Source organism: Papio anubis, chromosome 3, assembly GCF_008728515.1.
Source record: "Papio anubis isolate 15944 chromosome 3, Panubis1.0, whole genome shotgun sequence".
Classification (NCBI taxonomy): Eukaryota; Metazoa; Chordata; class Mammalia; order Primates; family Cercopithecidae; genus Papio; species Papio anubis.
The window spans coordinates 132,407,997-132,423,709 of record NC_044978.1 but is presented as its reverse complement, the minus strand read 5'-3'; the positions used below and the strand labels follow the sequence as shown (position 1 = coordinate 132,423,709).

The following is a 15,713-nucleotide window of genomic DNA, read 5'->3' as shown; positions in this document are numbered from 1 at the left end:
GGGCAATAAGCATATGAAAAGCTCAACATCATTAGCCATCAAGGAGATACAAGTCAAAATCACAAAGAGATACCATTTCCCACTCACTTGACTATAATCCAAACGACAGATAATAACAAGTGTTGGCAAGAATGTGGAAAAGTGGTCGGGTGCGGTGGCTTATGCCTGTAATCCTAGCACTTTGAAAGACTGAGGTGGATGGATTACTTGAGGTCGGGAGTTCGGGACCAGTCTGGCCAACATGGTAAAATCCTGTCTCTACAAAAATACAAAAATTAGTGGGGCATGGGGTGTACATGTACACCTGTAATGCCAGCTACTTGGGAGGCTAAGGAAGGAGAATCGCTTGAACCTGGGAGGCGGAGGTGGCAGTGAGCCAAGATTGTGCCACTGCATTCCAGCCTTGGCAACAGAGCAAGAATCTGTCTCAAAAAAAAAAAAAAAAAGAATGTGGAGAAACTAGAACTGTCATACATTGCTGGTGGTAATACAAAATGGTGCAGCTGCTTTGGAAAACAGTCTGCTGTTTCCTCACAAGATTAAACTAGAGTTGCCACATGACCCAGCAATCCCACTCTTGGGTATATATGGGAAATGAAAACATATGTCTACATAAAAATTTGTACAGACATTTAAATAGTGACATTATTCATAATAGCCAAAGAGTGGAAATAACCCAAATACCCATCAATTGAGGAAGGGATATATAAAATGTAGTATTTCATGCAATGCATTATATTATTCATCAATAAAAAAGAAGTACTCATACGTACTCCAACATAGATGAACCTTGAAAACATTATGCTAAGTGAAAAAAGCTAGTTGAAAAAGACTACATAATGTGTGATTCCATTTACATAAAATGTCCAGAATAGGCAAATCTGTAGAGACAGAAAGTAGATTAGTGATTGCCTAGGGTTGGGGTGAGAGTAAGGGGATGGGAGTTGAGGGGGAATGGGGAGTGACTGCTAATGGTATAGGGCTTCATTTTGGGTGATAAAAATGTTGTAAAGTTGATTGTGGTAAAGGTTATACAACTCCATGAATATACTAAAAAGTATTACATTGCACATTTTATTTATTTATTTATTTTTATTTTTTAAAAAATAGAGACAAGGTCTCACTATGTTGCCCAGGCTGGTCTTGAACTCCGTAACTCAAGCAATCTTTCCACCCCAGCTTCCCAAAGTGCTGGGATTACAGGCATGACATTGTATATTTTAAATGGGAGAATTATATCTCAATAAAGCTGTTTTAAAAAGATACATAATCACATAAAATATCAAGTACTCATGATAGATCTAATAAAAGACCGCAAGGCTTCTACATAGAACACTATAACATATTTTTGTAAGAAACTGAAGAAGAACTAAATAGAGAGCTATGTCATGATCAGACTTAGAAGACTCAATAATGTAAAGTTGTCATTCTGTCTCCAATCACTACCAGGTCAAAGACACAATCAAATGGAATTTGTGGAATTGGAACAAAAAGGTAATTGTAAAGTTAATATTTAAGTTCAACAATAATACTGAAGGAGAAGATAAAAGTTGAAACTTACTCTATCACGTATCAATATTTATTATAAAGATACAGAAACTTGTACGGTGTTGTACAGGTACAAGGATAGATTAACAGCCAAATGAATACTTGATTTTCAATACAAGGAGTACTAAAAAGCACCAGGGAAAGAGGTGTATTTTATTAAGAAGTAAATTTAATCTAGAAGGAAAACAAAAGTTAGTGTAAGAAATAGTGCCCTAGTCTGACACCCTATATATAGTAAGAGTGAATGAAACCAAAAAAGAAAAATGCCGAGAGAGAGAGAGAGAGAGAAGAGAGACAGATAGAGAGAGAGAGAGGAGAGCAGAGAGGGGAAAGGGGAGGAGAGGGGAGGGTGAGGGAGAGGCAGAGGCAGAGGCAGAGGGAGAGGGAGAGGGAGAGGGGAAGAGAGAGGATTGATGACAATGTTTGGGTCCTAGGATGTACATCTGAAGTCAGCATGACCTAATATTATGCTTTCTGTATCACAACATTAGTAAAACGAATATCGTCTTCCAATTGTCCACAAAACTAGAGGCCATTCCAGAACTGAGACCAAATATTATGTTTATTAATTGCAGCTTAAGACAGTAAATTACAGTGTAATGGTCTTAATTACTAATTCATTATTAATTAGTTTAATAGCTTTTCTTCCTAGGCACAAGAACATCAAAGCATAAATTCTTCCAGTATCAGCAATGACATCACTTAAGAGTCTCTCAGAATCTTAGGCACCACCCCAGGCCTACTGGATCAGAATCTGAATTTTTTAACAAGATCTCAGGTAACTTGCATGCATATTAAAGTTTGAGAAGTGCTGCCCTAGCTGCCTTAGACATTAGTGCTCATTACTCTGATCTACATCTCCGGAATTTAAGAGATCTTCTGTGAATCACTGATCACTGTGGGAATTCAGATACTCATCTGTAACACGCTTATGTCCATCTTTAGATCTAGTCAAGAGTCCGATTTCTATTTATTGGGACTACCACCCAAAGCAGAATGAGGATGATGTAACCAAGCCCAGTGACTTCTAGATACCACTAACTCTAGGTAACTCTACTAAAACAGACTTTGCATTCTTGGTGACCCTGATGTTGACATGGCCATAGAGAATGTGGACACCAAATCCTAATGGCCTCATTTGATATTTCTACAGTGGGATTTAGCAAATATTCTGATATAGACAGACTGAGTTGATATAACAGTATCCATTGGGCCCTTTCTTTGTTCTGGCCATAGTCCTCGGTGGACTTTTCTTCCTTTCTATTTAATTTTTACTAAGTTACAAATAAAACATATATGTTTCATTTATAAATCACATATTTGGGCTGGGCATGGTGGCTCATGTAGGTGGATCACTTGAGGTCAGGAGTTCGAGACAAGCCTGGCCAACATGGTGAAACCCTGTCTCTATTAAAAATACAAAAATTAGCTGGGTGTGGTGGCAGGTGCCTGTAATCCCAGCTATTCGGGAGGCTGAGGCAGGTGAATTGCTTGAACCCTGGAGGGAGAGGTTGCAGTAAGCCAAGATCATACCACTGTACTCCAGCCTGGGCAACAGAGCTAGACTCTGTCTCAAAGAAAAAAAAAAATCACACATGTGTAGTATGATAAGTCCCCCACCAAGTTACTTAAGGGTGTTTATCCAGTGCCTCAACCCTGAGGGCCAGGCAATGAGCCAAGGCCATGGTGCCCAGCTGAGGAGCAGGTGTCCCTGAGAACCCAAACATCCTGGAGAGTATCTGAGAACCTGCCAAGATAAACAGTCTCATGGCTCAAACACTGTAGCTCTTTGAGCCAGAAAATTCACTTGAAAGCAGTTTAGAGATGGGAGGCAGCACAGATCTCTAGAGCTGTCCTGTTGCCGTCCAGGAGTCCAGGAGTACCCTGTGTGTAAGTCCTAATAGATACACCTACTCATCAAGCTGGGCTTGTCTTAGTCATTTTTTGGTCTTTTGGCTCGCTCCTAGTTTCAGGGAGGGTTTTTCTATGTGATTCTGGGTTTTTTTTTTTTTTTTTTTCTTACAACATACATTGACTAAGTGCATAAAGCTTAAATGTGCAGCTTGGTGAGCTTTTATGCACATACTCACTTGGGTAAGTACTGTCCAGGTGAAGACATGGAACATTTCTAGCAGGCCCCAGGATGCTCCCCTATGCTCCTTCCAAGCCAGTTGCCCTTGCCAAGAGGTAACACCATTCTGCTTTCTGTCATTATAGATTAGCTGTGCTTGTTCTTAAAATTCTTATAAAAGAAGACAGTGTAATTTTTAGTGTGTTTTTTGTTCGTCACTGTGTTGATGAGATTCATCCATGTTGTTGTATGTTGTATGTTGATACATGTAGCAGTATCTTCAATGTACTTTACTTTTGTTTTAAGAAATGTGGTTTTGCTCTGTCACCCAGGCTGGGGTACAGTGGCACAATCATAGCTCATTGCAGCCTCAAATTCCTGGGCTGAAGCCATCCTCCCACCTCAGCTTCCAGAGTAGCTAGAATTACAAGTGCAGTGTACTTTTTCTTAATGAAAGAAGTCCATTACAAAACATCTTAAGTCCTCCTAAAGTTTCTCAACTTTTAAATCCCTAATTGTTTTATGTCAAACATTTCCCTTTTCTACATTCCTTTAAAAAACATTTGACTCCTCATAATTTTTATTTGACTTCTTAGAAGTCCAGTTGGTTGAGACTTCAGGGATTGTGATTAAATAAAACAGTACATACATTCCTTTAGAATAACCCTTACCTTATGCAGTTCTTTCAACATTCCTAAAAGAGCTTTAACATTACAGTGATCCTGTTCGGTTTCAGTCCAATGAAGCAGCTGAGAGATGATGGCTGCTTTAAGCATCTGGATCAGTGGGTTCAGAGAAGATTCTTGCAAAAATGCCCAACACTTCTCTAGGGGTGTAAAATTAGCCATTATAAATATGCTTTTCCTACTACCCCCCAAATCCCTGTTTCTAGTGGGTTCTTTAATATTGTAATATAATGTAAAATAATATTTTACATTTCTGATGGCATAATTTATAAATATTTTTTAAAGTATATCCTGCACAACAGTTACTGCTCCAGATGCGGAAATTTTTTCCCTTATTAAGTATCATTAGAATGTAAAAAAGCTCAAATTCAAGATTTGAAGAAACTGGTTAATGGCTTACATTTATACTTAATTGATTGACTTCATGATTTTCAAACTGACAATTGTATAGGGTATCGGTAAAGTCTGAAAACATACATAGGTGAATACACAAACACAATGGCATCAAGGACATTTTTAATCAGTAAAAAATGAAAAATATTATCTATGTTTTTAGATTTTATGAACACCTGGTACATGGCCATGTACTTTTTAAAATAGCCAATAATTATATTTTAATATTACTGGATTGCAACATGGATTTGGAATGTGGAACCTTTAAATTCTCAGAACAACTCTCAGAAAACAAATCCATTTGATGTTAAAATACACTATCAAGCAAATGTAATTAAAACAGTATTACCCAGATATATGAAAAGCAAACACGTAGAGATTCCATAAGTAGACTCAAATACACATGAAACTTTAATATATAATAAATGTGGCATTTCATATTAGTGGGAATGAAAAAGATTCAATAAATAGGTGGGGAAAACTGGAAACTGATTTAGAAAAAATAATGTTTAATCAAGATAAACTTCATATGGATCAAATATTTAAACATAAAAATGAAATAATAAAAATTATAGTAGGAGGATGGGAATTATTTTACTTATAAATTATTTTTGAAGTATGACCCGAAATCCAGAAACCATAGAAGAAAATATTAATATAGTAGGCTACATTAAAATTGTTTAAAATAATTCTGCATAGCAAAAATACCACAAAATAAAAAACATTTTTTAATAGCCTAAATACTTGCAATTCATATTATTGATAAAGGATTAATTGCCTTCATAATTTAAAAGCTCCTAAAATGAAACAGAAAAATACTAACAACCAATGGGAAAAGAGCAAAGAAGGAAGAACAATAGCAAAACCACTCTCGCAGAGTTAATGGGAATTATAAGCCAGGCTTTATGCAGAATTATGGTTATTGACAAGGTCAATTGACTGGAGTGTGCTGGTGCACTTCAACCCACTTCCCTGGGCTGATAACTAACCCAGAGTCACACAGCACACTGAGCACCTGCTCTCCCATTGTTCCTACAGATAAAATCTCTGACACTGGACCTTTTTACCCAATAATTATTTAAGGCATTTTTCAGATCCTGAATTCCAGCAGAATGGCTGACATCAACTGGTCTGAAGACCCCCATCAAGGAACCGACTCAGTGCTGGAATGCAGTTTCTTCATCTCACTATCCCTGACTTCACCTCCCACTTCTCAGCCAATCAGTGATCACCACACTTTAGGCCATCACCTGTGTCCAGACCCCTTAAAAACCCTGTCCACAAACCTCTTGATAAGGCATATTTGAGGTTTCCTCTTATCTCCTCATTTGGTTGCCCTACAAGTATTAAACTCTTTCTCTGCAGCAACTCCTACTGTTTCAGTGTATTGGTCTATTACTGTGCAACAGGAAATCAAACCTGATTGTCCTATAATAAGAGTTCACAGAATATGATATACAAAGTGATCTGTGATATACAAAAAAACAGCACAACCTCACTCTTAATAAGAAAAATTCAACTTAAAATTAAAAGGTTTTTTTTCCTCAGAATGGCAAAGATCAAAGTTTGATAACATGGTTGGAAAGTATGTGGACTGATATTCTCATATTCATTGATGAAATGTAAATTGATACATCCTTTGTCAGTGCTAACAGGTTTCCCAACTCTAGAGGTGCAATTTATACAGACATCAGTGTCAATGACAACCACTTCAAGTTGAGTGACATGATGACCCTGACTCTGTGGAGGGTCATTTGGCAAAATATCTCAAAATAAAAATATACGGCCGGGCGCGGTGGCTCAAGCCTGTAATCCCAGCACTTTGGGAGGCCGAGACGGGCGGATCACAAGGTCAGGAGATCGAGACCATCCTGGCTAACACGGTGAAACCCCGTCTCTACTAAAAAATACAAAAAACTAGCCGGGCGAGGTGGCGGGCGCCTGCAGTCCCAGCTACTCGGGAGGCTGAGGCAGGAGAATGGCGTAAATCTGGGAGGCGGAGCTTGCAGTGAGCTGAGATCCGGCCACTGCACTCCAGCCTGGGTGACAGAGCGAGACTCCGTCTCAAAAAAAAAAAAATAAAAATAAATAAAAATAATAATAATAATATACATACAATTTGACTCAGTGATTTTGCTTTCTGGAATTATTCCTGCATGAGTGAATTTATATATGTACAGTGAAATGCTTCACAATAGAACATTCTTCAGCCATTAAATAGAATGAGGCAGTTCTATAGATTCTCTAATGGAATAATCTCCATGATATCCTGTTTAGTGGGAAAAAGCACGTTGTGGAAGAGGAACTTTAATAGTTTGCTACCATTAAAAACAGAAATAATACATTTGTATGTTTCTATGTATATAATATCTTTCAAAGGTTATACAAGAAACTAGAACCCGTAGCCACTTCTGGGAGGGGAACTGGGTGGCTTACCTTTCATTGTACATATCCTCTGTACCTTTTTATTTTTCTTTGAGATAGGGTCTTGCTCTGTCACCCAGGCTGGAGTGCAGTGGTATGCTGATAGCTTACTGCAGCTGTCAGAGGCATTTGAACCAGAGCAACTCCATCTCGAATAGGGGCTGGGTAAAATAAGGCTGAGACCTACTGGGCTACATTCCTAGATAGTTAGGCATTCTAGATGACAGAATGAGATCAGAGGTCAGCACAAGATACAGGTCATAAAGACCTTGATGATAAAACAGCTTGCAGTACAGAAGCCGGCTAGAATCCACCAAAACCAAGATGGCAACGAGAGTGACCTCTGGTCGTCCTCACTGCTATACTTTCCCCAGCACCATGACAGTTTACAAATGCCATGGCAATGTCAGGAAGTTACCCTATATGATCTGAAAAGGGGAGGTATGAATAATCCACCCCTTGTTCAGCATATAATCAAGAAATAACCATAAAAATGGGCAACCAGCAGCCCGCGGGGCTGCTCTGCCTATGGAGTAGCCATTCTTTTATTCTACTTTCGTAATAAATTTACTTTCACTTTATAGATGCTCCCTGAATTATTTCTTGTGTGAGATCTAAGAACCCTTGTTTGGGGTCTGGATTGGGACCCCTTTCCAGTAATACAGCCTTCAACTCCTGGGCTCAAGTGATCCTCCCGCCTCAGCCTCCAAGTGGCTGGGACCACAGGTGTGTGCCACCATGCATGACTGATGTAAACAAAAAAATTTGGTAGAGATGGGGTCTCACTATGTTGCCCAGGCTGTCCTCAACCTCCTGGGCTCAAAAGATCCTCTCACCTTGGTCTCCCAAAATGCTAGGATTAAGGTGTAAGCCACAATGCCTGGCCCTCTGTACCTCTTAAGTGAAGGAGCCCAGGGAAATTTGCCCCAAAATATGGCACCCTGGTATGCTGATTATTTTAAGTTAAAGGCCCCTGAAGGTCAGCAGATGCTGGAAGAGGCTTTTCTCTGACACTCCCTTACCTACCTTAAGACGACCCACTACAGAGGAGAGAATTGCCTTTCATGCCATCTCTGAAATTTCATTATCTGTCACAGAGAAGATGACTGAGGAATGTAACCACACCTAGATGTACTTCTTCAAAAGATAATGCCTGCCTCTCAGGCTCACTCCAATTCCAAGGAGAATCATTTACAAGTTAATTTCTGTTTCCTGGGTCCACTCATTCTCCCAAATAGTGATTTACTACTTCTCAGAAGAATTGTCTACATTCCCTACCTCCCCTCTCCTCTATGTAGAAGGGTATATAAACATCTGTACCCCCATTGGGTTATTGGGTAATCACTGAACTTTCAATATTCGCTAAAAACTATAAAAGGACATAACACAGTACTGAATAAAGTAAATAATAACACAAAGTTTTTGTTTTTCATCATCTCTGGTCCAAATGTCTAAAGTCTCAAAATAACATGAGCAAAAAATTTTAAAGTATGGATTTATCTGGATTGAATACTTTATAGCTACCAAACTCTGATGTCAAAGCCACATCCAAGTCTAAAAACTACACCTGCTTTGTATGATAAAACTAATAGTTATAATAGCTTTAGATTATTAATCTTTTCAATAATTCACATGCCATGTTCTCAAATACTTGTCTATTTTGAAATCTTCTATCCAAAATTTGTTACAATATCTACTTCAGAAAGTAACTCTATATTGAGAGTACAGATAAAGTGACATAAAACTTACTTAGGACTTGTAAAGATTGTTTACTCATTTCACACACAGCCTTTGCAAATGGAACCACCAGGTTCTTCCAGTTCTTAGAATCATGCATCACAGGACATTCTGGGAGCAGGAGGAAAACTGATAAAGCTTCTTGGTGTGGAGAACGGCATGGAAGAGCTCTGAGCAGATCATCCTCGAGACATGTAGTTATCTGTGGTCGAAATAGGATCAGGGAACAGACCCAGGATATATTAGATACAGAGGATTGTGAGAAGCAAGCTATTAAATTAAGGGTCTCACTCCACCATGTTCCAATTAGAATAATCACTTAGCCATTCTGAAACCTATTGATGAGATTCCATCACTCCTTCCATCCCAAATGCCCGATACAGTACATGAGAGCCATCCTCCTCATTTTATATCAGGCTCCCTGAAGAAAATAAAGTGAAATCCCATGAGCATGGATATACTGAGTGAATTATGGATTCAAAACGAGTACAAAGTCCTTCAAAAGCAATGTAGTATGCAGGTCACACTAGTATTCCTCCTTCGAGAAGGAAGAGCTGTCCCCGCCCCCTCACACAATATCCATTTCTTTCTTTCTTTCTGTTTTTTCATGTATCAGTAGAAAAATGTGCAGTGAAAAATAGCTCTAAATTTTTATATTATTTATTTCATCCAGAGGTGAAGTTTTACCTGAGTGTAATGGCTTAATCATAGCTCACTGCAGCCTCAATCTCCTGGGTTCAGGCAATCCTCCCACCTCAGACTCCTGAGTGGAATGCACTGCCACAGCCAGCTCATTTTAGAAAATTACTTGTAGAGATGGAGTCTCACTATGTTGCCCCGGCCAGTTTCAAACTCTTGGGCTCAGGTGATACTCCCACCTTGGCCTCCCAAAGTGCTAGGATTACAGGCATGAGCCAATGTACCTGGCCCAGAAGTACACTTTTAAAATAGGACGTATATAAAAATATATTAGTGGGAATAAACTTGTATGGTATCCTTTATATTTGTTTGAACATTCATTGAGTACTTAACAATGTGTCAGGTGATCTCATGTAAATCATTTTATTTAATCTTACTGATAATCCTGTAAGGTAATTTTTGCTTTATTGGTTTTTTACCTTGTTTTTACAGATGAGCAAGGAGAGACTCAGAGGAAGTTAGAGGAAAGAGGTTACTCGATTAGAAAATGACCATGGCACTACCATAGTAGTAAAATCTACCATGGCAGAGAAAATGCCATATGTTCACCTTGCCAGTCGTTTTTCTTTTTCCTCCTGGGTTTATAGGAAGATGGCAGCCCCTGGCTCCTCTTCAGTTAGGCAGGGCCATGTGACTGAGTCCTAGCTCACCAATGTGGGAGATAGTGATTTGTGACACATTAAGGCCAGGCCACTGAAATCTCTCATGGGAACTTCCCTACTCACTTCCCTCATCTGCTAGCCAAACCAAAAGACTGAGTGGAGGATTTTACAGCCCCAGGGCCTAGAGATGCTGGAAAGAAGCCTGAGTCAGCCCTGAATGAACCTGTGCAAAGATGCCTCTGACCTCCAACCCTCGTTGGACTAGGATGTTGGAAAATATTTTATTGTGTTAAGCCACTGAAATTTCAAAGTTGTTTGTTATAGCAGCTAGCCATATTTCCTCTACCTGATAGATCTATGTTCTGTAATTACAGTGTTTGCCTCTCATGTCATAAGGGTAAATAAGTGATATATGCAACAATAAACTGTGATGTACTATATATTGTTTTTATTACATTAAAATTCTTAAAATTTGCTTTTTCACATGTCCAGCAGAATATGATTTCCGTGGAATGCCAGTAGGTGTTATGCTAGAAAATAGCATCGCAATGCAAATAACTCCAAGAAAAATAGGGTCAAAAGAGATTTCTTTTAGTGTATGACATCACAGAATCTTTGATTTCCTAATGTGCATATCGTGACTCCATAATAGTAGAGAGTGTTCCCAAAGTTTTTTCATTAAGAACCCTCTTTATGGGTTTTTTTTATGAAACTAATGTCCCTGGGAACTCGCATGGGGAACAGCACCCCAAATTATCTCCCATATCACCTAAAAACTTCGTTTAAAAATATACTTCATATTTGCTATTATCACTTCATCTTGAAAATGAAAATAGTATATCTACTACACATCAAGGAACACTTTCCCCCTTTCCCTTCCAAGTATAAGGACCCACTCAGACCCATCAAAATGGTATAAACATTATTTTACTAACTGAAGACATTTGAGACGCCTTTTTGGAGCTTCTTTTATCTAACTAATGCAGAACTCTTCTAGAATGAAGCTCTGTACATCCCCCACTGAGGAGATACACTGCTAAAAAGGAGACCAATCATTCAGACCCTTGCATGTGGAGGAGAAATTGCATAAACAAACATTCTCACAAACTGTCATACTTTCCATCTGTCTCCATAAAATCCCATTTGTTCTTCCCATAGGAGCTCTTTCTCCCTTCTCCCTTTCATCCACTAAGTTGCTTCATAAATTCTTATCCCAAGCTGTTCAGGGAGCCTCTTCATCTGAATGCTCCACATGCAAGCATACAAAACTTGTATTTTTCCTCCTGTGCTATAGGCTAAATGCGTTCCCCAAAATTCATATGTTAAAATCCTAACCCCCAATATGACAGTAGTAAGAGGTGGGGCCTTTGGTAGGTAATTAGGTCACAAGATTGGAGCTCTCATGAATGGGATTAGTGCCCTTAAAAAGAGACCCCAGAGAGATTCCTTGCCCTTTTTGCTGTGAAAGGAAAATAAATCTGGGGGTCTCAAAATCACCAAGCTAAAGGGAAAAGTCAAGCTGGGAACTGCTTAGTGCAAACCTGCCTCCCATTCTATTCAAAGTCACCCTTCTGTTCACTGAGATAGATGCATATCTGATGCCTTTTTTGGAGAGGCTAATCAGAAACTCAAAAGCATGCAACAGTTTTTCTCCTATCTACTTAAGACCTGGAAGGCCCCTCCCTGCTTTGAGTTGTCCTGCTTTTCCAGACCAAACCAATGTTCATCTTATATATGTGGATTGATGTGTCATGTCTCCTGAAAATGTATAAAACCAAACTGTGCTCTGACCACCTTGGGCACATGTCGTCAGGACCTCCTGAGGTTGTGTCACAGGCGTGTGTCCTCAACCTTGGCAAAATAAACTTTCTAAATTAACTGAGACCTGTCTTAGATATTCGGGGTTCATGCTGCCATGTGAGGACACTGAAAATATGGTCATCTATGAACCAAGAAGTGGGCCCCCACCAGACACCAAACCTGATGGTGCCTTGATCTTGGACTTCCCAGCCTCCAGAACTGTGAGAAATAAATGTCTGTTGTTTAAGTTACAGCATCCTGAGCACTAAGAAATTCTGTTAATTATTAGTTTTCAGTGACCCCTTCCACCAATTCAAACCTGAGTCAGTAGAGGAAAAGAAAGTTTTCTTCCCAATACAACCCAGAATCACACAATATTAAACTGGAATAGATTTTAAAGATGAATTCAACAGGTAAAGAAAATGTGATCCAAAGAGAAGGGATGAAGTAGTAACAGAGATTCATTTCGAATAGATGTGAGTTTCATCTCAGAATAGAGGAGCAGCTTTTTAGTTTATCAGTCCAGGATAAAGTTATCCTGCTTCCCAAACCAATACTCTTTTCCTGTATCGTGCTAGAGATTATCCACCTCTCAAGCATTGCTCTGATTATATTGAAAATAAAAATATTGCATATATTGTACATTTAAGGATTCAATAAGAAAATAAATGTCAGCACCTAATAAAATACCTGGAATACAGTAATTTCATAATGAGCACTAGCCCCCTCTTCCAGCCCCAATCATAAACCCACCTTTGCAAAAGTATCACAGTAAGAGAAATCTGACATGGTTGACTCTATCTTGCTTCCAGCCTCACAGGTTGGCTGTCTTTTCTCATTCTTGGGCATGAGCCAAGCTAACTTTGGGAGAAATTTAGTTTATAGTTTAAATGATAATAGTCTGTCCCAAAAACTGAATTGTTTTTGTAAAACTAACGAAAGTCCGCCAAGTTAGGAGGATGAGAGGGGCTTGAATTCTAAATAATTATCAGCCATTAATCTAGAGGTCATAAGATTTGCAACTTCCTCAACTACTCTTGCAAATAACATCATTATTGTAGAACCTAAGATTGGACTTTTGAGATGTCTTTTCAGGTTTTTGCATTTCTGACAACTGGATGGTCCCACCTGAACCCACCAGCCAGTCCTGTGCCCCCACCCAGGAACTGACCCAGCACAAGAGGACAGTTTCTATTCCCTATGATTTCATCTCTTACTCAGCCAGTCAGCACGCCCCCTACCCTAGCCCCCTGCCCACCAAACTATCTTTGAAAAGCCCCTAAGCTATAACTCTGAGCCTTCAGGGAGATTGATTTGAGTAATAATTCTATCTCCTACATGGCATGGCCAGCGTCATGTCAATTAAACTCTTTCTTTACTACAATGTCATAGTCTCATTGAGTCAATTTTTGTTTCTGCAGTGGGCAGGAAGAACCCTTCGGGCAATTACAGTCACAGTCCCCTCTCATCCAGCTTCCAACAAAAATAAACTGCAGTCATATTTGTTCTATATCTAAAGTAAGTATTGGCTATTACCATGGAAGAAATCCATTCCTTTTTTGTTAACTTCTTGAAGGTATCTCTTGCCATTTCTAAGTCCACATCAATGGACGTCGTTTCTCCAGTTCCTCTTTGGATGGAAGAAATGCAAGAAACCACATAAACATAGGGAAAGGGATATTTCTAAAGTTCATATGTCATTTATTGTTTTATTTTATTACATATAAGATACAAACCTTTTCTCAAAGCTTGCCTTTCAAAATAATCAACTTACTCGACATAAACAATGTATAGTTTATGTTCTCCTTGTTAAAAGACAGTAGATAACAACTTAGTATCTCTATAGTGGCTACATCAAGTTTGGGCTGCCATATTAATAAAATTTTATGTGCTGAATCTGACAACGGAAACCATCTGCCCCCACACTCAGTTTGCACACTAAGAACTAGAACTACCTGCCCCCCACACTCCTTACCATTCATAGTTACAGAACTTTGCAATTCCACTGTTTTTATTAGCATGACTTTACTTTTCCAGGAAACTTTTGCCTAGACAAATGGCAATTGTTCATCATGGGAACTTCTTGAAAGACCCATTTAACTCTTCAATGGAGAGCATCCACAGTTTGTGCCCAAAGATTCTTTGAATCCCTTATCTCAAAATCCTTACCTTGCTGTTTCCACACATCCTGGATTGTTGTTCATTTTCCCAGTCCAAATCAAACCTCCAGCCTTCCCTCTCACATTGAAAGACCTCCTTAAACCAGACTCCCAATTCTCAATATATTCTGACCTGGTCTTTTCTCTCAGAAACACTACTGAAGTTTTGTTCAGGTGTGCTGTTCTCTCTGGCCTGTCTTATCAACAAGTTGTTTTAGTGATATTTGAGAGGCCAGCATTCAATAAGCCTAATAATTTTTAAATAATGCATTATCAAATATTGTATGCCAGCTGCAGTGGGTCATGCCTATAATTCCAACACTTTGGGAGGCCAAAGTGGGAGGATTACTTGAAGCCAGGAGTTCAAGAGACCAGCCTGGGCAGCACAGAAGAGACCTTGTCTGTACAAAAAAATAAAAAAATAAAAATTAGCCAGGCACAGTGGTGCACACCTGTAGTCTCAGCTACTCCGGAGGCTGAGGTGGGAGGACAGCTCAAGCCCAGGAGTTCAAGGCTACAGTGAGCTATGATCAAACTACTGCATTACAGCATGGGCAACAGTGCAAGACCCCATCTCTAAACATTAAACAAAACAAAACAAAACAAACAAAAATGCCAGGCATAGTGGCTTAGGCCTGTAATCCCAGCACTTTGGGAGGCTGAGGTGGGTGGATCACTTGAGGTCAGTAGTTCGAGATCAGCCTGGCCCAGCGTGGTGAAACCCCACCTCTACAAAAACTACAAAAAAATTAGCTGGGCATGTTGGCGCATGCCTGTAATCTCAGCAACTCAGGAGGCTGAGGCGGAAGAATCACATGAACCCAGGAGGCAGAGGCTGTAGTGAGCAGAGATCACACCACTGCACTCAAGCCTGGGTGACAGAGTGAGACTCTGTCTCAAAAATATAAATAAAAATAATAAAAATTTTAAAAAGAGGCTGGGCGCGGTGGCTCATGCCAGTAATCTCAGCACTTTGGGAGGCCGAGGTGGGTAGATCACTTGAGGTCACGAGTTCGAGACCAACCTAGTCAACATGGTGAAACCCCATCTCTACCAAAAAAATATAAAAAATTAGTTGGGTGTGGTGTCGCACACCTGTAATCCCAGCTATTTGGGAGGCCGAGGCAGGAGAATAGCTTGAACTCGGGAGGTGGAGGTTGCAGTGAGCCGAGCTGTACTACTGCACTCTGGCCTGGGCGATAGAGTGAGACTTCGTCTCTAAATAAATAAATAAATAATAAAAAAGAAAGAAATATTTTCTCCTTGCTAGATTAACTGATTGATAGTAATATTAGGGCTAAAATATTTATGTAAGTACTAAAACAAAGCATTATAAATTTCCCCCTTAAAATATATTCTCTTTTGCAGCCTTTGACATCTTAGGAGTTCCTCACTTCTGGGAAGTGAGCATAGATACTTTTTCACATTCGGAAGAAAATAATTTTCACATAGAAAAGATTTTCCCACATGCAGTAAGAATTAGCCTGAGGTGAAATTGTTGGTATCCAACAGTTCCTCTAGTCCCACAAGCTGACTGAGAATGCAGCTGGGTTAAGAACTATTGGGACTGCCAAGGGGGTTGTACAAGGGCAAG

General features: G+C 39.4%; 1 protein-coding gene and 1 long non-coding RNA gene across 9 annotated transcripts in view; one reads left to right on the top strand and one right to left on the bottom strand.

The window, feature by feature from the left end:
- Positions 1-6,555, top strand: part of LOC110743259 — a 40,872-nt gene extending 34,317 nt beyond the window's left edge. The window contains exons 4-6 of one of the 4 annotated variants that reach the window (XR_004182795.1): positions 1,450-1,494; positions 2,201-2,326; positions 5,793-6,555. This is a non-coding gene — a long non-coding RNA (uncharacterized LOC110743259). Of the gene's footprint in view, positions 1-1,449; positions 1,495-2,187; positions 2,897-5,792 lie in introns of those variants that run through there. The other 3 variants (XR_004182796.1, XR_004182794.1, XR_004182797.1) reach the window with 3 other exon arrangements.
- Positions 1-15,713, bottom strand: part of HERC6 (HECT and RLD domain containing E3 ubiquitin protein ligase family member 6) — a 63,517-nt gene that overhangs the window by 21,236 nt on the left and 26,568 nt on the right. For all 5 annotated transcript variants that reach the window (XM_031664602.1, XM_031664603.1, XM_021938434.2 and 2 more), the window contains 3 exons: positions 13,497-13,590; positions 8,872-9,061; positions 4,291-4,445 (listed from right to left, as the gene is read on the bottom strand). In XM_031664602.1, coding sequence (XP_031520462.1) covers positions 4,291-4,445; positions 8,872-9,061; positions 13,497-13,590 — 439 coding nt within the window. The remainder of the gene's footprint in view (positions 1-4,290; positions 4,446-8,871; positions 9,062-13,496; positions 13,591-15,713) is intronic.